This window comes from Colossoma macropomum, unplaced genomic scaffold (assembly GCF_904425465.1).
Source record: "Colossoma macropomum unplaced genomic scaffold, Colossoma_macropomum, whole genome shotgun sequence".
In the NCBI taxonomy this organism is placed as follows: Eukaryota; Metazoa; Chordata; class Actinopteri; order Characiformes; family Serrasalmidae; genus Colossoma; species Colossoma macropomum.
The window spans coordinates 28,549,087-28,570,589 of NW_023494803.1; the positions used below are offsets into that span (position 1 = coordinate 28,549,087).

A 21,503-nucleotide genomic window follows, 5' to 3' on the forward strand; every position below is an offset into this window, starting at 1 on the left:
CAACAGATCTTATTTAAACAAAAGTTGTTTTCAACCTGGTGGCTGCAGAGCCCCAGCGGGCTGTAGTGGAACTGAAGTTTTTGTTTTTTTATAATATGTATCTAAACCTGTCGAACTGAGCCAGAACTTTTTGGAGCTTTCCTCTCTTCAGCTTGACAACCAGCACTCAGTAGCTGCCAAATGTTTAATGTCTAAGAAAATGTTTAAATAGAACCATGAACACTCAAAAAACCCTATGCATGATTAAAGGGTTCTTTGCATCATGACAGGGTTCTTCAGAATGTGCTGTAGATGGTTCAATGTAGAACCTTTTTGAAAAGGGTTCTATATAGCACCCAAATGAGTTCTTCCATTGTTACGATGTCAAGCGTGTAACAACAGAAGAACCTGTTTGGGTGCTATATAGAACCCTTTTTAGAAAGGTTCTATATAGAACCATCTACAGCACATTCTCCATCAATCTGAAGAACTCTTTCATGATGCAAAGAACACTTCAATCAAAAGCAAAAGGTTCTTTGAGTGTTCATGGTTATTTATAGAACTATTTTCTTTACCGAAGAACCCTTGAAGAACCATCGTTTTTAAGAGTGTACAACACTACTATTAAGAACAAAAAAGGTTGCATCACTAAATGTCTGATGAAACGTGTCTGTTGAAGCCAGCGGGCAGCGATAAGTGCAGTAGATCCATCGTGTTTCTCAGTAGACTCTTCAGAGAATCTAAATGATAATCTTGTCTGGTCATTTCAGGACTTTACCAACTGAAACTGGTCCTTCTTTTCCAGAGCATACAGTCTTCATTATTCCATGCTCTGCTCCTTGTACTGCGCCTCTCCTTAGATAAAAGAACCTTCAAAGCATTGTTGTTTCTCAGGGATCCAGGTTGATGCTGTATCCCCACTGTAGTTGTCTATTTTGGACTTTCAATCACTGCATTATGGCACTCTGTGACTTGAAAGCGCTGTGAGATTTAAGACTTCTCTGTTCCTTTGTTATGTTGCACAGTCAAAGCCTTAAAGCGCCGAGATTGCTCTGTTGCCTTTTATCAATTCTTCGCAGGGGGCAATGATGAATCAGCACAGACAGCTCCTAGATGCTCGAGATGATAACAGACCATTCTCCCAGGACTTCTTATCTGGTAAAGTGGGAACGGAAAACATGAGCATTTATTATATCCTGTTGGTGCTCAGGCTATTTTGCATTATTCTCATCTTAATCGCAGCAGTAGTGCTGCAAAGTACAATAGTAAGTTAAAGATACAGCTACACCACAAGATATAAAGAAGTTCATGTCACCTCAACAGCCTCTGTTCAGTCTCCGTGGCAGAGGGCAGTTTTTCATAACGGTGTTCCTTACTACATCAAGTGAGTTTTATTTTTCATACCTTAACCTTTCTAATCACACTGTGTCCTCAGTCTCATTCTTTATCTCTTAACATACTACAGTCAAATCATGCAGCATTGCTAATGCACTGTTATTTTTGGTTTTTGTTTGCACTGGATTTGTTAAATACCCTGAACTTTCAGTCATGAGTGGCAGACTACGTCATGGGATCATCCACAAATGACTCAGCTTTTTCAGTCACTGGGTGAGTTCCAGCCCTAATTTCTCTAGATGACACTGAGAAACATAGTGTGTGGGTCATTCTACAAAAAGTGGACAATTTGCACTATTGGACTATTGACATGTAAGAGAATGCCCCGCTAAGTGGGAGACGGCTGTGTGTTTTGTATGTAGTAAGAACATTTTCCCCTTTTCCCTGCAGCTGAACTGGGACACGTCCGCTTTTCTGCCTACCGCACAGCTATGAAGGGCCGCCGAGTGCAGAAAGCCCTGTGCTGTGAGTGCCTCCTCACTTTCTGCAGCTGTCTGCTTCTGATCACTCATCTGAATGCTAACCCTATGAAGGTGTTCTACAAAGCTCATACAGTAGAGTGATTAATGTAGAAGATGAAGGCAGCTTTCCGTAGGCCGTTTTATTTGCGTGTACTGGGGGTCTTTATTGAACACCATCTGTAAGTATCTCTCAGTCACAGTAGGGGTGTAAAGTGCTTTGGGGCCAAAATGCAACTAATGACAACATTAGTGTAGCACAAGCTGTACAGAAATGGTGTTCTGTCAAGTGAGTTGGAAGGCGAATGTTTGTAGTAATGGACCTTACAGGGTTGGGAAGAAGCTGATGGAACATATAATTGGTTGCAAATCTGATGAGTCTGGATAGGAAATTAGTGTAATTTTTCCCCAGCCTTTGGAGTTTGGAACTTTCATTACACGCCAGCAAATGAGTTATGCTCTGCTGCTTTCCATTAATATGCACTGAATGGATTTCATTAAAGATGTGTCCCTTGTGGGCCGAAGAATGAGTGGAGATGAAATCGTAAGTGAACACCGTCTGTCTCTTTCAGTGGACCTTTTGGAGTTGGCCGTGGCTCAGGGTGTCTTTGACCAACATCGGCTAACTCATAATGGACGGCTTTTGGAGGTTCCAGCCATCATAACCTGTTTATTCACAATCTACACTGAACTTCAGCAGGCGTATCCAGATCTGATCAATATCCCCCTGTGTGTGGACCTGTGTCTCAACTGGCTTCTAAATGTCTATGACAGGTGTGTATGGGTTTTGATGAAGGACTTATGGTGGTTGTTTGGGGAAAAAAAAACCCTGCACAATAGGGCTAGGTGATAGATTGTCTATACTGGTCATACTATGATTTTTTTTTTCAGTTTTGGCAATATTTTAGCAATATACAGCACTGTGCAAAAGCACCCTTCCTTTATTTTCCTTACTTTATTTAGTTTGCATTAAGAATTTAGGCACAAGTTATTATTTTTTCAGCAGGTATTCCCAAGGAGATTATACATAAAATAATCCATAAGGAAGGAGAAAGTCAAAGCAAACTAAAACTGGAGTGTCAAAAATGATTCAAAGATGTAGAGAACATGAGACGCCTGACAACCTGGTAGACCCCCAAAACTGTGACCATCAGATAAACGGTACTTTCGTCTTTGAGAGAGGAGAAAATCAAGCTCCACCTTTGCCTTAGATCTGAAAAAACCCACAGGTGTTTCTGTCCATCCTTCTGCTGTGAGAAGACAACTCAACACTATGAGTCTAAAAGGATGTGTAGCTGCCAAGAGGCACTTACTAGAAAAGAAAATAGAAAAATAAAAAAGAAAAAAATTAAATCAAACAAAGACGCTGCTGGAGTTCTCAGAACAATAGACTGACCACTCCAGAGTCCAGACCTCAACATTTAAATAAATGAAGTACGGTCTCTGACTTTTGTACAGTACTATGTTTGATAATGAGCTTAATACCATGATCCTTTTTTTAGTTTTTAATTGTATTTTGTGCACTTTCTCTTGGTATCGAGGATCTGACAGTTGCAACTGCTGTGCATGTCGTTCATTGGGTGCTACAGATTGTTTTGAAACAGTAGATTGAAATCCATAAAATGCAAATAAATAGCTATTTTGATTCCTGAAAATGTCATTTGTGTCTGTTTAACATGTACAATAATTCATAAGGTTCCCCTTGGTGTACTTTAAAAGGAACGAAAACTAAAGAAAACAGTCCAATCAAAACAAACCATGTCAGGTTAGCAAGACATTCATTTAGAACAGAGTAGCAGCAAGTTTATCAACTTTATTAATATTAACTAGTCGTACTGTCCAGTTTTTCCCCTATCCCAAATGATAAAACATAATAGACTTTAGGACTTGTTTATGTGGTTTCTGATCCTGAACGACATACTGTCATATGAAAAAATGCACAAAGATATGTTGCAATGCTAAAAACAATTTTCTCTTTACTTTTGTCTGTACGCAAGTCTATTTGCAGTTTTCACAGTGCTAACTGGTGGTTACATAAGCTTCCATTATTTGTTAGCCACATTAGCCTTGTAGTTCCAGTGCAAAACTAAAGAAGCAAAGCTCAGCAAACATGTCTTGGCTATTCAACTACATTTATGGTAAAGGGAAATTTGTGTAAATTAGATTTTTTTGCTGAGCTATCGCTTTAATACATATTGGACTGTGACTATTAAAGTATCCCAAAAATTCATAAAGATGAGCTCTAGGTTGTAATCACAATTCTTATACATATTAAAATATGCTAATTTCTTCAAGTCTGAAAGAATTCTTTTTGATTTTGCCCCAGAGAACATTTTCGATGCAATCTTTTCATGAGGATATTACATGGTTGCTTCCCACATTGATTCCAAAAGTTTAAGATGAGATTTACAGCCAATGCTCTTTTAATCTAAGCACCTCTGTTTTCCTGTGTGATAGTGGCAGAAGTGGGAAGGTTCAAGTCCTGAGCATGAAGATTGGACTGCTTTCTCTTTCGAAAGGACACCTTGAGGACAAGTATAAATGCAAGTATTTTGTTTTCCTCAGTGATTGTGGTGCTTCACATTCAGGTTATTAAGGTGTCCCTAACTGGAGGCTGAGAGATGTTTGACATATTAGAGAATTAAGTTGCCTTAATTTGTTTCCTCTGAGCTCTTACTCACATGGCCTCAGGAGTAATAGGCTGTGATTGCAGTCAAATATCACTAATAGTCCTGATTCACAGTGCTCTCCTCAGACCTGTTCAGTCAGGTGGCTGGCTCTGCTGGAGTGTGTAACCCACGGCAGCTGGCTGTGCTGCTGCACACCACCATGCAAATCCCCCACCAGCTGGGTGAGGCTGCCGCCTTCGGAGGGAGCAACGTGGAGCCCAGTGTCCGCAGCTGCTTTAGGCATGTGAGTGCAGCACTGTCAGCCACCACTCGGACTCACTTCATCTAGGGCTGCACAATATGCACAAAATACCATGTTACACTGCTGTTGCTGCACAGGGGTGGTCTTTGCGCTAGGACTGTTGCTGCTTAGGGCACCCATGAGCCAAGGGTCCCATGAAAATAAAATGAGATGTACTGTACATCTTGATGTTAAATAACCTATTCTGAAATATGTATACATTTTAGAAATAGCTGTTATTTGTAGACGTTATTATTATTATTTTAATTTTTAGTATATTGGCAGATACTTTCGCATATGTATTAAAACAAGTTCAATTATCTGCCAATATAGTGAGAGAATTTCACTTAATAAAATTATTTAAAATTAGCCCCGCCCATTCACGCTGAAGTTATATGGTGTGTTTTAAACCACACTGCTTTTTAAATGAGACACAGTTCAGGGAAACCAATCAGAACAGAGCTCATTTACATATATCAGTTTTAAGGGCACAGTAAAAAAAGCCTGATTTATTCTAAGGAATAAAGAGAGGTTGGAAAATGGTCATGTAGAAATTAATAATGACTGTTTTTGGTACATAAAGCCACACCTTTCTATATTAGTGAGGTAATATAAAAATATACATCCAGTGGGCCCCATTCCGGTCTTTTGTCTAGGGCCCCAGAATCACTAAATCCACCTCTGCTGCTACATATTGTGATATGCTGTGCTATATCTTAAAAAGACGGTGGTGGATCCTTGAATATGGTGTGGTTAAATATTTGTCTTCATTGTTCTGACCAAAATATTTTTTTTTCATGTAAATGTGATGATTCATTCCCAAACACACACACTCAGTCATCCAGAAGGTCCAGAATTTTTTTGGGATTGTTTCAACTCACAAAAAAGCATGAAAAGAGTACAAAAAAAATCCTGCTTAAGTAAGGGCACAAATATTTTAGTGACAGTTCACCTAGGGCAATGCTAGCAAATGCTAAATGTTAGCTGGCATAGCTGATGTTAGCTGACATGCTCCAAGCACACTGAGCTGTCCAGTGACATTAGTGGCGTTAGCAGCAGTTCGAAAAAGCGCTTGCTCAGTCTGGGTTGGTAGGGTGGCCCTCCCCAGAGACATTATAAAGGGAGGAGACAGGTCACTGGTTGGAAAATGAATGGGAAAGCTTGTAACGCTCAACAGGGCATCTGTTTACAGAGAAAGTCCTGCCCTTCACTAAAAAGAGCCAGTCGGCCTGCTGGTAAAGCTGCAAGTGGGAAAAGCTCCCCTCAGTTTATGAGATTTTTGTTAGATTTTACTGGTGATTTCAAATATGTTCTTGAAATGGTAATTTGGCCTTAAGTTTCCCCATTAGAGAGAGATCTATCATAAAGAGATAAGAATCTGGCCTTGTATAACTGGAAATAACTGCCCGGCAGCATTGCCAAGATGGCCACAGAGTGGACAGACTTTCCTATAATTACTTTGCCCTCTTTTTCCACCCATCACTTAGTGCAATGCTAGCCAATGCTAGCTGTTTGCTGACAGAACAGAATTGGCCATTTGAAAACATGCTATAGCCTTTACCCTCCAAGCAGTGGAAGTATTTAGATGGGGAGACCTAGCTGTGTGGTGGAACTGGACACAAATAAATTCGGGAGAAAATTGGGAAAAATAGCGAAAATATTTAATTTTTTTATTTATTTATTGTGTGATTTACAAAACTGGATCCAAACTGGAATTTCGTCTTCTTGGATAAGCAAGTGAACATTTATAAAAGTGTTTTTATTGTGTTTGAATGTTATATTTCTTATTTTGCCAGTTGTGTACCATTTTGTGATATCAGGAAAGCTGCAGTCGTGCTGACCATTTTATCACATTTTATGTCTGTGTGGAGAGGTGTCAGTTGTTTTTACCCCTCTGCTTTCACCCCTCATTGCTCACTAGCAGCTCAACACAGAATCACAATATTTCACCCACACAGAGCCAAAAATGAATTAGGGAAAATATATATTTTTTATATTAATTAAAAATATTGAGTCGATTTGGATGGCCTGCATGTGCTAGTATTGCCTACTTTGCTATGATTGGCTTCCAAAACTGAATCTTTTCAGTTTTATCCATAGTTTCTTCTCATTGGTTTACAAGCTGAAATACACATTTTTTTTCTCTGTGATGGTTATTGTAAATTAAATAGCCCCCCATTTCCAAAAAAGTTGAGATGATGTGCAAAATGTAAATGAAAATAAAATGCAATGATGTGCAAATCATTTAAACCCTATATTCATTTGAAAATTGTACAAAGACAACATATCCAATGTTGAAACTGAGAAATTTAATAAAGTTTTTTGAAAAATGTATACTCATTTTGAATTTGATGGCAGCAACACTTTCCAAAAAAGTTGGGACAGGGCAACAAAAGACTGGTAAAGTTGTGTAATGCTAAAAAACATCTGAAGGTTAATAGGCAACAGGTCAGTAACATCACTGGGTAAAAAAAGAGTATGTGACGGACTGGTGACCTGTCCAGCGTGTATCCTGCCCTTCCGCCCAATGACTGCTCGGATAGGCTCCAGCATCCTCCGCGACCCAGAAGGATAAGCGGCTTAGAAGATGTGTGTAGAAGATGTGTGTTTTAGCATTTGATATGCAAACATACTGTGATTTAATTGTACTAAAATGACCATTACAGAAGAAAATGTACTCAAGTACTGTAACAAGAACAGTGGTTACATTCCACCTCTGCAAGAGCTCATTTGCATGTTGCAGCCTTTTATGATATCAGTATTGCAAAAGCCAATGTTGCAATAATGATCAACAAACAATATATTGTGCAGCCCTAGTTCAGACTGCACTGCATATTCACCCACCTATACATTTTTTTTTAAAAATGCTTATAGACATAACCGTTCTTGAGCGAGAGCTTAGACTTGTTTCTTTAGCCAAAGGAGTTTATCATTATCATCTGTATTTTGTTTTTTGTATCAATAAGAAGGAAATGTTGATTATAACTTTCAGGGTTGCCATGGGGCTCCTCCTCCACTCTAATAATGAACTGAAATGAGTGCAGACTCAAATGTAACTGTGGAAGCTGAATCACGTATAACATTTGCATTTTTTGATGAAAAACATGGTAAAACATTTCTTGCATACATTTGTTGTCAAAAGTTCTGAAAGGACTGAAGTGAATCCATTTGATTTATGGGCATCTGTGCCTGTAATGCATTATGATGGAGTGCTTATGACATCAAATGCATCTACAGATATAATGGATTTCTAAATCCAGTCCATTCTTTCTGCTGCCACTGAACTACCATCTCTCTTTACTGTCCCCTGTCTGCCTCACTGAAGCCATTTTATTTAATGTTCCATGTAATGAAAGAGGTGCTGTTGATAGCCCTGCTCTTTACTGGCCTGATCTAATTGATCCATAAATGTAGTAACAGGTCCAATGCCACAGGGAAAACTAGAATGACCAGTACTGCTCCCTTAGGCCACATAACCAACAATACATCATGCCTTTTTTGATGAAGTTGTGGACGAATATCACAGACATTCGTAATAGATGAATATGTCTCTGAAATGATAAATAATCTACAGCAAAGTCATTTTTATATTGTTTTTTCTGCAGAGTAGGCTACAACTTTATTAGGACATCACCAGTGAATGGCTGAAAAATGAATGGGAGTTTGTGAGTCTCATAACCAGTTTACCTGTGAATGCACTTCTCTAGTAGTAAGGGTTTCTGCATATGCATGGTTAGGAGTAGTTCTGTATATATGCACATGACCCGTGTTAGAAATGTTATATACATTATATACATATATATACGTTTTTCACATTTGAACATTACATTTTAAAAACCACATGTGTTTTTTACATGCGAAAACTCATGTGACTTTATTTTGAGGGGAAAATTAATAAATCATATTCTGTGCATAAACATACAAAGGTTTACGCACAAAACTGTTTTTTTTTTGTTGACAATTGAGACTCCTGCTCTGGTGCCTATGACCAGTTTATTCTAGGCCTGTAAAAGGCCATTGCTACAATAATTGCAAAAAAGGATTATTATAGGGAAATTCTACAGATTTTTCAAAATTGCTATATAATTGAATCAGGTGTGAACAAAGTCAGTCAGAGTGGTTTGATGTTTAACAGTTCATTGTAGATAAACGTACCAACTCACATTTCTTCACAATGGTGGTGATGGGAACCGAGGCTCACATTGTCTGTAACACAAGTATAGCTATTTTATTTGCTGTCCAAAATGACCAGTGAAACTGCATGTGCCTTCTGAGTTTTTATGTGATATTGATAATTGTAAAATAGTAGTAAATCTGAAAAAAAAAATGTTTTCCTTGGATACTATTTTGCTTCACAACACCCTGCATGTACCTCTCCAAAATAATTGTATTTTTTAAAGATATTTTAGGCCAAAACTTTATCACAAAAGTATCATTGAACAATTTCAGGTATCAGGCAGGATATTTGTAAGCATTTCTTGCAGTTACTTTTTGTGGTGTAGCTTTTAAAGGCATTCAACTCTTTTGACTCTGCAAGTTTTTCTGAAATAGAACATTCCACGTCAAAACACTGAATGACTTCTCCCTTGTCTCCCCCATTGCCATAATGAATCAGTGATCTGTCTGTGCTGCTGTGCTCCAGGTGGGCTGTAAGCAGACGATTGAGCTGGATCAGTTTGTAGAGTGGATGCATCTGGAGCCCCAGTCGATGGTGTGGTTACCAGTGCTGCACAGAGTGGCTGCAGCTGAGACCGCCAAGCATCAGGCCAAATGTAACATCTGTAAAGAGTGCCCCTATGGTGGGCTTCAGGTAAAGCATGGAGCTTATATTTAATCCTATAGATCATGGTTCTTTTTACATTGCTGTATGTTATATTGTTATGTCAGCTCCACTGCATATAGATAAGGGACCAGTACTGAATAAAAATGATTTGTTTATATTTCAGGTATCGTAGTCTAAAGCATTTTAACTATGATGTGTGCCAGAGGTGTTTTTTCTCTGGAAGAACCACTAAGGGTCACAAACTGAACTATCCAATGGTGGAATACTGCACCCCTGTGAGTATCCTGTACTCTCAGTCTCAGTGCTGCTCTCTTATTTAAGCACATGCAGTTTTATATATATATACATAAACTTATTTTCACTTATACCTGGACATCACAAATACGCTTGCTTTATCTTTGCAAATAAATACTTAAAAAAAAACTTTTAAAAAGCTGCCCAAAAAAACAGCTTTTTAAATCCAATTTTCTCACGTATATAAAACCTTTGCACAATACTGTATGTCTTGTTAATAATCTTTAAAGTAGTCTGACAACAGTTTACAGATTTATCTTCAGATCTTACTGCATTGGGGTAATGAGAATTTTATCACTTAAATTGGAAAATGTTACATAAAATCAATTTAAAATCAACTAAATCATTCAGGTTTATATTTAATTATTCATCATCCTTTTACAGTACCACACTCAAACTCAGTGAGCTCGTTAGAACAACCCATTCTTTCACAAATGTTTGTAAAGGCAGACTGCATGGGTAGGTGCTTGATTTTATACACCTGTGGCAATGAGACTGAATGAAACACCTGAATTCGGTAATTAAGAAGTGTGTCCCAATACTTTTGTCCATATAGTGTATGTTTCATCTGTTTTACTGTTCTAAATGGCTACAGTCATTTTAGATCACTTTAGACCAAAACAAGAGTGGGGTTAAAAGAGTAGATAATACAATTTCAGTGCTCTAACAATACTAAATTCTGTAAAGACACAACTACAACATGTGAACAGCAGCAGATCAGGTTTGAACACCAGTAAACAGAGGCAGTCCAGACATATGCTGCAGCATGTGTTTACCACCCGAACGGAACCGAGCATCACTCCGACAACATTCTGTTTCAGACGACCTCTGGGGAAGATGTGCGTGACTTCACCAAGGTGCTGAAGAACAAGTTCCGGTCAAAGAAGTATTTCACCAAACACCCACGCCTTGGATACCTGCCAGTCCAGGCCATCCTAGAAAGTGATCTAGACGTGTAAGTATTAAGGCTAATGCATTTTATTGTGGACTCAGCTTCGCACTAAATACATTATATGAATTTCAGATATACACTCTTTTTTCTCAAGGGCTCTTTAGAAAAGGTATTGACTGTGTAAAGTCAGAGAGCACCTTGATTTATTTACCTTCCATTCTAAACAGCTATTAAGTACAAGTTATTCATTTTTCAGCAGAAAACATATATATTTAACAAGAAATTACACAGAAGCCTCAACAACAAAGTGTCATATTTTCAATTTTCAAATCTGCAGGGATAAAGTTCAGTCTTAGGGGCTGGTTGCATCTTCCGCAACCTCAAACACATTCAGTGATGTTGAGGTCTGACCTCTGGGGGTGGTCAGTCCATTGTTCTGAAAGCACCAGCAGCTTCTTTAATTGATTTGCAAATTTTCTTCTTTTTCGTCTTTTATCTTTTGTCTTTTAGCATTGTCTTAAGTTAATTGTGTTTTTTTTTACTGGAAATTAATGAAGGAGGAGTTGTCTCTGACTTTTGCACAGTACTGTATATAGAATCATGAATGCTTAAATGGTTCTTTGGAGTGTGCCACATTCTTGCCTCCACAAGAATACAGATGCTCTCTTGCATCAATTATTATTATTATTATTATTATTATTATTATTATTATTATCATTTTATTATAATTATTATTATTATTATTATTATTATTATTATGTGTAATTTATATGATGGAGAACCTGTTGTATACAGTTATTTAAAGGCAGAAAAATTGTTCTATGTAGCACCAAAAGTTCTCCTGTTGTACAAGTCAGAAATCCATTTTTGGTTATATATAAATGAACAATTATATATGAACAAACCAGATGTAATCAGCTGTAAGATTATTTTCTATACTGTTGGTTACCTGTATGTTGGTGAGATGATTAATCACATTTTTTTAGAGGTGATGTCTTGCACTGGTAGATACAAGCACACATCAATTCACGTCAGCCTGATTCCTACATTCCTATGTTTTCATGTCAACAAAGATGCAGTGCCCCCCTCTTATGGCTTTGTATTTAATTACAAAAGCAATCTCTGGTCTGTGTTTAGTGACATCAGTAGGGAAATGAAAGGACAGGGCATTCATCACTTGCTCAGCTGTCTTTAATCGTGAAATACACCAGCTGCTCTCTCTGGCTCTCTCCACACTGGTCCAATTCTGCTCTCATCATTCTGCCCTTCTCAACATTCTGTCTTTCAACCTTCACTTGTTTTTATAAACATTTTTTACAGCAGGAGCTCTTGTTAGAAACACCGCTCTGTATGCCGAGCAGAATGGCTCAATAAATGTGTTTGTTGACTGAGCTGATTAGCCTTCTCTAGCTTTTTCTCATGCCAATAACCTGAATCTTACCTAATGATGTTTTCCTGCACTGCCGACTTTTCCTGCAGCCCAGTCACACTGCTGAGCATGTGTCCAGAGCACTATGAGTGAGTATCCACACCCACAGCTGTTCCTCACACTACTCCTCCGCTCATCCCACCATTTAGTGCTGAATAAACAACCTGTATGAATCATCCAATATTTGAAAAGGTCGAAGAGCCATATTTAATAAAGGCTCTTATAAGAGTCTCCTATGATCTTATAGTGGATTATTCAATTTTTAGCAGGCTGTACAGTAGAGAAGGCTGTATTTTAATTTGAATTGCTGATGCCATTATTGTTTTTGTTGCTGTGCCTGCAATCTGCATGTGCCTGTAAGCAAGTTCTAGTCTACGGTACTCTGCATTGTAACAAACAAAGCTTTACAAACACTCAGTGTTTCTCAGGGAAATTCTAAATTTGCTCTTAACAGTGTTTCTCAAGACTTTGGGTTTTTCCCTGACAACTGCATCTGCTTCCTCTCCGTAAGCTCAGCTATGACAGCCACTGAAAAATGAAACAATGCCACTGCTGTTTCCACATGCAGTTTACACTTATAGTTATTCACTACCATTCAAAAGTTTGGAATCTTTCTGTCATATTAACAATTGTTACTCAATAATAACTTACACAGTGTAATTTAAAATGCTACAAAACTAGACACCTAAACATTGACTGATGTTGTATTCACAATCTAATCTATATTTGAACAATAAGAAGTTGTAAGATGGTAAAAAACAATATAGTAATTACTTTTAACAAAATAACTGTCAATAGCTATTTGATCAGTGAGTTTTGGTCACTGCGTTTTGAATATGAGACATTCTGAACATTAATTTTATTATAAATTCATTCTCAATGGGCCTTATTCTCCAATATCTTCCTAAGTTTGTTCTTGAATGTGTTCTTAAGAAAGGTCCTAAGATAAAGTCTACATCAGATTCATAACCTTTTAAATATGTTGGAGAATAAGGCCCAATGTTCAGTTTTCTCAATTAGTAATGAATCACCTACAGCTCCGTTCATCATGAATAATGTCTTATTTATTACAGCTTGAGACCTTTAGAATATAAGCATCATATTTGAATCATTTTGTACACTCATCTGCCATTAGATTTTTTCAAAATTAATTCCATAAAATATTACTAATTAATAGTCTGATCCAAGGGATTTATAACAATTAAGGCTGGACAGGGAACTGTGCAGTAGGGTTTACTGATCAACAAAGAAGTTGAAGACCGAGTAAGAGGGAAAAACATTTACAAGAAACTGAGGCCCAGAAAACTAAGGCTTGGCTAAGCTAAACTAAGCTAATACAAATGCTAACAAGATAAAGAGGACAGGCAATAATAGGGAAATTAACGGCAAACTAATACTGTGGGCTAGGCTAGTGGCAAGACAAGGCAAAATATAATGCATTCAAACATGAACACAAAGGAAAATTAAGGAGGAAAATGGTGAAGAGCAGGCACATGGCTTAGCTGGAAAATAGGCTAAGGCCTCACAGGACAAAGGGCCTAGACTAGGCAGCAACAAAGAACTAAGGCTAGGCAAGACAATAGCTAAGGACAAAACAAGATACACAAATAAAAGGAAAGCAGCTAGGCAAACATCCACATGGGGAAAATGAAAAGCTTTGCCACAAACAGTCCACTAATGAGCGGGGAAACAAAAATTAGGAGGTCTCCAGGGTGGAGCAGAGAACAGAGTGGTCTAACTGTTGATCACCAGGAGGATGAAACTGTGACTACAACACACTGGGATTAACTTTTCATTACGTTTGAAACTGTGCATGTAAAGGCTATGGTTTGAGGTGGCACAAAGCTATATGTCTGTGTGACAAAAGCCTGCCCAGTGCATTTGCCTTATTATTTTTTTTTATTGTAAAGATACCAACATTACTTTTTGTAAGTAACTGAAACTTGTCTAATTTTGTCCATAAACTTTCTGCATTTTAAATATCATTGCATGTACTAATCAAGCTTATGTATTAGAGCATGTTTTCATGCTAATGGCTATTCTTGTTCAGCTGGCCTAGTTTCACCCAGATGAAAAATGAATCTGACGATGCTTTGTCCATACCAAACTCTAGCATGTCAACAGGAAAGAATGAGTCATTCTTGTCAGTTCTGTTCGTGGTCAATGACAGCATGTCAGTCTGTCTCTTGCGGTGACAATGAGACTGCCTGCCGCAAATCTCTAACCTCTCAGCATATATAATCGGGTTTTGATTGTTAAAGAGGAAACTTAGAATAGAATAAGGAAATCTTATTCTATTCTATACTATTCTATACTATTCTATTCTATTCTATTCTAATACACTGTGTAGATGCTGAATGATTATTTAAAGGGTCCATATCCTACATTGTTCTTGTATTTTATTGTTTTTTGGGGTCCACTTATGATGTTTTTGTAATTGTTTAAATTCTTACATGACAATTTTCTTAGAATTAAATAAGTTAATTGTGCTTCTGTGCCTTTAAGACTGATATACAGTTGTATGCAAAGGTTTGTGCACCCCTGGTCAAATTGCATGTTTTTTTGATTTTCTAAACAAAAATAAGTTAACACATCCTCTATTGAGAACACATTTCTGCACATACAATTGCACAATTACTGCTTATTTACTGAATTTAACATATTGGAAAAAACTAAAACACAATGTGACCTGTATAAAAGTTATGGGAAACCATATTTAAGTGCATTTCCTATAGAAAATGAGTTAACTTAAATAAAATAAAATCAACAAAACATGTCATTTGAACAGGATGTTCAAACTTTTTGCATAAGACTGTATGTAAATGAAAAAAAGTTCTGATTGGCTATCCTGCATTGGATCTTCATTCAAAACACACTCCAGGCTGAAACACTGCTTTTAACCAGTGGACTGTATGACATGAGGAGTAAATCTACTACATCAAACTATTTTATTTAAAAAAATGTTTGATTTCCATGACATGGGCTCTTTAAATTTCATTTAAACTTGAACAAAAAGTAGTTGGCATTGAATGTGAACCTGAAGATGCCATTTTGTTTCAATTGTTATGATGTATTTCAAAAATAGGCAAAAGTCTTAAAATAACTGAACTTATGCCTACAGGAAAGAACAACACACACACAGTCAAGCGTATCTGAAATCCCCTCACTGGTCAATATGCACGCAGCAGAGTAGTTGCCAAACACTGGATGCAGTGGACAAACAGGGAGAAGCTCTGCCCATCAATGTGACCTCTCAGGAGGAAGAAACGAGCAGGTAGCCAGTCACTGCCTCCTAACAACTCCCATAACAACAGCCATTTCCCACTTTTCATTTGCTTGCAAGAATAACCGCGGGCCTGTGTTTGGGCAGAAGGCTGTAATGCTTAAACAAACAAGAAAAGATGTGAACATCTGCTGACTGCAAAGTGACCCAGATAAAGTAGAAATGGACTTTGTCGGAATTAGCAATGGACTAGTTTTACATGGTGTATTTTATTTCCATGTAAACTGTTGAAATACATATGCATTAGATCTCTTTAAACAAGGTCACTTTAACAGGTCTACAAATAAAGAGCATTCATTTTATTATCCTCATTTTTCCCTTTAGATTTTGTGATATTGTACTTGTTGAGGCGGGTTTACTTTATGCCCTGTTCCTGAAGGACACCTCTTAAATGTGCCTGTATCTGAAGGACAACTCGGTGAATTCAGTCTACCAATACAGTACTGCTTAAAAGTTTATGAACCCTTTATCATTTTGTGAATTTCCACATAAATGTGGCTTAAAACATGAGCAGATCTTAATTTAACAATAGATAAAGAGAACCCAATAAAACAATTAACACAAATAATGATGTAATCTTTCTTTATTTTATTGAACTAAGTAATCTAACGTTTAATGTCTTTGTTGGCAAAAGTATGTGAACCTCTGCTTTCAGTAACTGGTGTGATGCCCTTGAGCAGCAATGACTTCTACCAAACAGTTCCTGTAACTGTTGATCAGCCCTGTGCATTGATTTTATTTTGTTGGTGGGCTTTCATGTGTGAACACCACAATTTAGGTTCTGTCTCAACATTTCTATTAGATTAAGGTCTGGACTTTGACTAAGCCATTCCAAAACACAACATTTCTTTTGCTTTAACTATTCTTTGTAGACTTTTTAGGGTTTTTGTCTTTCTGCAGGACCCACCTTCTGTTGAGGTTGTTTAGTTGATGGATGGCCTAACATTGTCCTGGAGAATTACTTAATACAATCCAGAATTCATAGCTCCATTAAATGATGGCAAGCTGTCCTGGTCCAGTAGCAGCAAACCAGCCCCAAATCGTGATACTGCCACCACCATGTTTCAAAGTTGGGATGAGGTTCTTATGCTGGAATGCAGTGTTCAATTTTGCCTAACAAAACATCTCTTATTTAAGCCAAAAAGATAAAGATTAAAAGATTTTCCCCTTATCTATCCACATAACATTATTTTGGCAGTCTTCTGGCTCATCCAGGTGGTCTTTAAACAGGCAGAAATGTTATTCCTGGAGAGCTCTCTCAACACTAGCATTCCATACATACTGTTCTTGTTCAGTGTTTGCCTGATTGTGGCCTCTTGAACACTGACAGTAGTCAGTGTAAGAGAGGCCTGCAGATCCTTAGAGGTTCTTTGTGATCTCCTAGAATATTCTCCACCTTAGTCTTGGAGTCTTGGATGACTACTCCAAAGAAGGGTACAATGGTGTTGGATTGGTGAAGTCCAAACTCATAAGAAAGGTTTTAGAACCTCTTCCAGCCCAATGAGCATTAGCAAATAATTTTACTACGTCATCAGAAATCTCCTTTGACTGAAAATGACATACACTAATAAGTGGTAAAGACCAGAATTTGATGGTGAAGACTGAGGTTGATGTTTTTTAGTAGGATCGGTATAACTGTTTGTGTTATTTGTTTTATTGGAATCTCTTTATCTATTGTTATGACTTAAATAAAGATATGATCGTATTTTAAAGTTTATGCAGAAATTTATAAAATGATAAAGGGTTCACAAACTTTTAACCAGCACTGTAAAAGGGAAGCCAGTAATCAATGTGAGAACACATTAAAAAATCTGTGATTTACATTACTGCAGTGGATTAGCATTTAGCCACATTAGGCAGTGTTAGAAATCCCATCTTGGGATTTGGCAAATTGTATGCAAATGGTATCATTACATGTCATGAGTAAGAAAATAATTTGATGGGGCTGTATAAGACCTATTGTAAATAACAAATAGAGCATGGAGAAAACGTCTTGAATACTATCAGATAGACAGAGACAGAGAGAGAGAGAAATAAGAGAAGAGCATTCCTCCAGACCTGTCTGACCGTACACAGAAGTCATCTGCCACAGGCCAATCAGGAGAGATCATATGCTAAAAAGCATCCCCTGACAGAAAACACAGCAATCCCACTGGCTATCAGCACAGTAGGAGCCCACATCTAGTAAAATACTGTTGGCCTCTGATATGCAGACACTGATAGTGCTGTTTGTGTTGGCCGAGCGTCCACAGTAGCAGGGTAAAACTCTCACAGAGCTCAGTTTACTGCCACTGAAAGCCTGATTTTGAATGACAATCTCAGCTTCCATTAAAAAATCCGGTGGCATAAAATGTCAGCTGTCTAGAATTAAAAATGAACCTCCGATATGACAAAGATTCTGCAGAGAACATATTTTTCACCTTATTGCCAGAGGCATCATCCGTGTCTCTGCATGTTTTTCTTGTAATATTGTTTTTGTGAATACAATTTCTCAAACCAGCGAGATAATGCTGTTACAGCCTTGGCAGAACTTTCATCAGTGCTGTCATCTCATCACCCCTTCCTGGTAAGAGTTCCCCCCAGCTCTTTATGAGTCAGTCTGCCTTCATTTATCCTTGAGCTTCTCACCAGATGATAACCAGCATGTACCTAAGACCGCTGCAGGTTTCTCATACATTCTGACAAGCACAGAGTCTTAATTACCTGTTTTGGGTGGGTAGTTATTTTGTGCATGCATTATTTGTGACACAGCATTTGGTAAACAAGTCAAGTGTCTTTGTTATGAACAAAGACGAGGTAGCTGGTGGCCAATTTAGGTGGGTTTGCAGGAATAAAAAAACATGTGTTGTCCCACATGGCAGAGCTGAGTGAAATTGTGTTTGCTGAATTCAGGAAAGCATTTTTTGGAGCATTTGCTCCAATGAAATTGGAAGAATTTGTAAACATATATAAACATATATGTAGTATCGCTGACTTAAGAAGAGCTGGACAGTGTTTGGCTATGCAGAAGCTCACAGCAAGGATCATCCACACATGGCCATTTAATGCTGTAATACCTCTGACATCCCTATTTTTCCCATCCTTAATTGCTCCAATAAGTCATCACAACCTTTGAAGCGTGGAAAAAAATATATAAAAAATGTCTCTAATAAAAAGAAAAAAATAAAATAAAACATCTGAAAATATCTTTTGCTGTCACAGACTGTCAATAGCTAACCAGGCAGGTGTTGTGATGTAAGTACTCTGACCAAAACAAAGTACCATATATTTGTAATTTTTAGTACTTTATATGAATAATGTCGCACTGGAGTATCTGTGTCCTGTTAATTAGATTTCTCCATGTTAACAGATGTCTGTATTAGTGAAAAGGACAGGAACTGTGACTTCTCTCTGAATCTGTTCTGAATGTGTGGTGCTGCAGCTGTGCACTGACATTTTTGTGTTTTCTTTCCTTAAGTTATCTAAAATGTTTTATTTCTGCCTTACAGTATTGTACACGTCTCTTCTATGATTGTGCTTGTCATGCTTGTGTAGGCCTCAGATAAGCTTGAAAATAGAACACAAAGCCACAAAGCTATTTAGATTTTTTGATAATGGTCTGTGTACTGGATGTGTTTGTCACTGTTTGTAATACAGTCAAAAAGTTATAGCTCCATACTTTTATGCTGCTTTGAGAATAAACCAGATTTAATGGCACTTTTTCTTCACCATTGTGAGATTTTTTGTCAGGAATGAGTCCATCCATCCATCCATCCATCCATCATCTCAACCGCTTATCCTTCTGGGTCGCGGGGAATGAGTCGTACGCTTTTATTCCTTATTATATGATTTGTTCCTTCGGCCTGTTTATGCTCATACCAGCGATTCATTCATTTAATTTTCTCTCTGGTTCCTGGCAGCCTCTCGGTCATATTACTGAGGAACAACTTTCTTCATCAATTTCACATCCATTAAAAACACTGATTGAGTGAGATTAAAGCCTGTCTTAGTCTTCTAGCCATAAGTGGGCTCTTATGAGAAAGCAATTTAAGAGATGCAAAATCGAAACCTGACAGCATGTGACCCCTTCTACGTAAGTGACTAGCTCAAACTCAGCCTGTCCGCTTTCACTGTAGAATCAGTGCCAGTACTCATTGTCAGAAAGTATGTGACACAGAGCAAATGGGCATAAAATCATTTTTAACTCATATATCAGTATTTTCTAAGTAACACTTAGAAGTTCTCCAAAGTTTTTCCCTGAATCTGCAGGGCTAAAGTGCAAATGTTTGCTGAGCCAAAGCCAGTATTTAAGAAGCCCTCATCACTCAGCAGATAAAGGTTGTCAGGCAGTGCCACATTAAAGGTAATTACTCCTTGGCACAGTCATTTGGAGGATACATTTGTTTGGGTGATGCTGAAAGTCCATCAAAGAGAAGAAAAGACCCTAACCCAACATGATCATAACCCTTACAACATTGCTAGAGAACAATCCATTAGGAAAGTGCATGTCGTGTGTTTTTTAGACAAACAAGTTGTGTCCTCCAAGTTCTTTGGGAGAAGTTCAGAATCCAATTCAGTGCAGTTTTTTCTTCAGCTTTCTGAATGAGGGAGTGGAACCATGTCTGAGCCACCATGCTCCAGGAGCTAATTTCAGTGAGATTCACTTGAGCATATGAGCTTGTCAGGCCTCACCATACATCCCCCCCATCCTCTGGGTCTGTCCAGAAGATTTATTGGCCTATTATGTTCCCTCTCCTTCCCCTTTTTGCAGGCTCACAGGTAAGATGACTCAGAAATGTATGATTAAAATGCTGAATATCAGGGCACTTTGTATATGGTGTCAGCTCAGTTTAATATATGAAAGGTCTGAAGCCCCTTGAGAAATTTCTGCTGAAATATTCTTAAAACATGGCCCTTTTTAAACGGAAGCTGGCTTATTAATGTCATTCAGAGAAGTATTAATATAATACTTTAATAATTCCACTCAAATTCTCTAGAAAAGTGTGAGCACTCCACTCGTACAAACACAATACCTTTTTGAGCTTACAATCAACAAAAGTTTTGTTATTTAGGATTCAAACTTCATGGTAGAGCTAAAAATCACACTACGCTATTTTACAAGTTAATGCTTGCTTAATTAAAACAGCCTAATTACCAATTTTGTCCTGTTTACCTTACATATCAAATGTGATATCCTCTGATTTGCAGATTGCTTTCTAGGATCACATCCATATTAACAATGTTTTGTGTGTGAAGCCAAACATTGCTGTTTATTGCAGTGGTCAAGCACCAGTCCTGAAAGACCACAGCACTGCATCAGCTCCTGAATAACTTGTTAACTGACCAGTTAAATCTGGTGTATATGATCAGACCAAAACCCTACATCAGCTAGAGCTGTGGCCCACCAAGATGAAGTTCATCATGTCTCTTAACACATCACAAGCTACTAGTACCACCTTGTGGTAGAAAATAAACTCTTCCCTGGTCTAGTCCTGTATTATCCATGCAGAATGTAGGCCTGGCCTCCCAGAATGGGTCAGACTAAACTGCCAAACCAACAAAGAATCACCACTGAAAATTCTTTTTAGTCTAGGTTTAGGCTTAACTTGGGTCTGGGAAACTGGTCCTTGGTGTTTCCTCTACTTTAACAAAGCTGATTCAGCTTAACACCTGACTATGAAGGCCTCCACTGCAAAATATCTTTGTGAGTGAAATCTTCTTAAATCTAGATGAAATACAGTATCAGTCAAAAGCTATAAAAAAGAAATATAAATAAAAAATACATAATAATAAAAATAAACTCACATACACATAGTGCTGGGGCTAAATAAATAAAATAATTTTAGAATATTACAAAAATATCATATTGAGAAATATTACATAATTGACAAGATCTATTTCGAGCGTCTTACATACTAGGAAAGCTGGCCATTTTTAATATTTAAGTATATAGCCAAATGCACTTAAACAATAAATACATGTGTATTTTTGAGACACGTCATCATTTTAGAACATGAAAACAAGATTTTCTTTCCTGCACATCAGCCCACAAAACTGTCCTGTTTCAAAGCTCCAATAAATCTGTAGAGCTGTGGATTTCA

At 37.6% G+C, this 21,503-nt stretch overlaps 1 protein-coding gene across 1 annotated transcript; it reads left to right on the forward strand.

Moving 5' to 3' along the window:
- Positions 1-985: 985 nt before the first annotated feature.
- On the forward strand, positions 986-15,418 carry LOC118823197 (utrophin-like). The gene is made up of 12 exons (XM_036592633.1): positions 986-1,137; positions 1,303-1,363; positions 1,526-1,587; positions 1,765-1,839; positions 2,405-2,606; positions 4,290-4,375; positions 4,588-4,745; positions 9,385-9,545; positions 9,683-9,800; positions 10,641-10,774; positions 12,191-12,229; positions 15,262-15,418. The coding sequence occupies exons 1-12, from the start codon at positions 1,065-1,067 to the stop codon at positions 15,416-15,418; spliced, it is 1,326 nt and encodes a 441-aa protein (XP_036448526.1). The 5' UTR covers positions 986-1,064.
- The last annotated feature ends 6,085 nt before the right edge of the window (positions 15,419-21,503 follow it).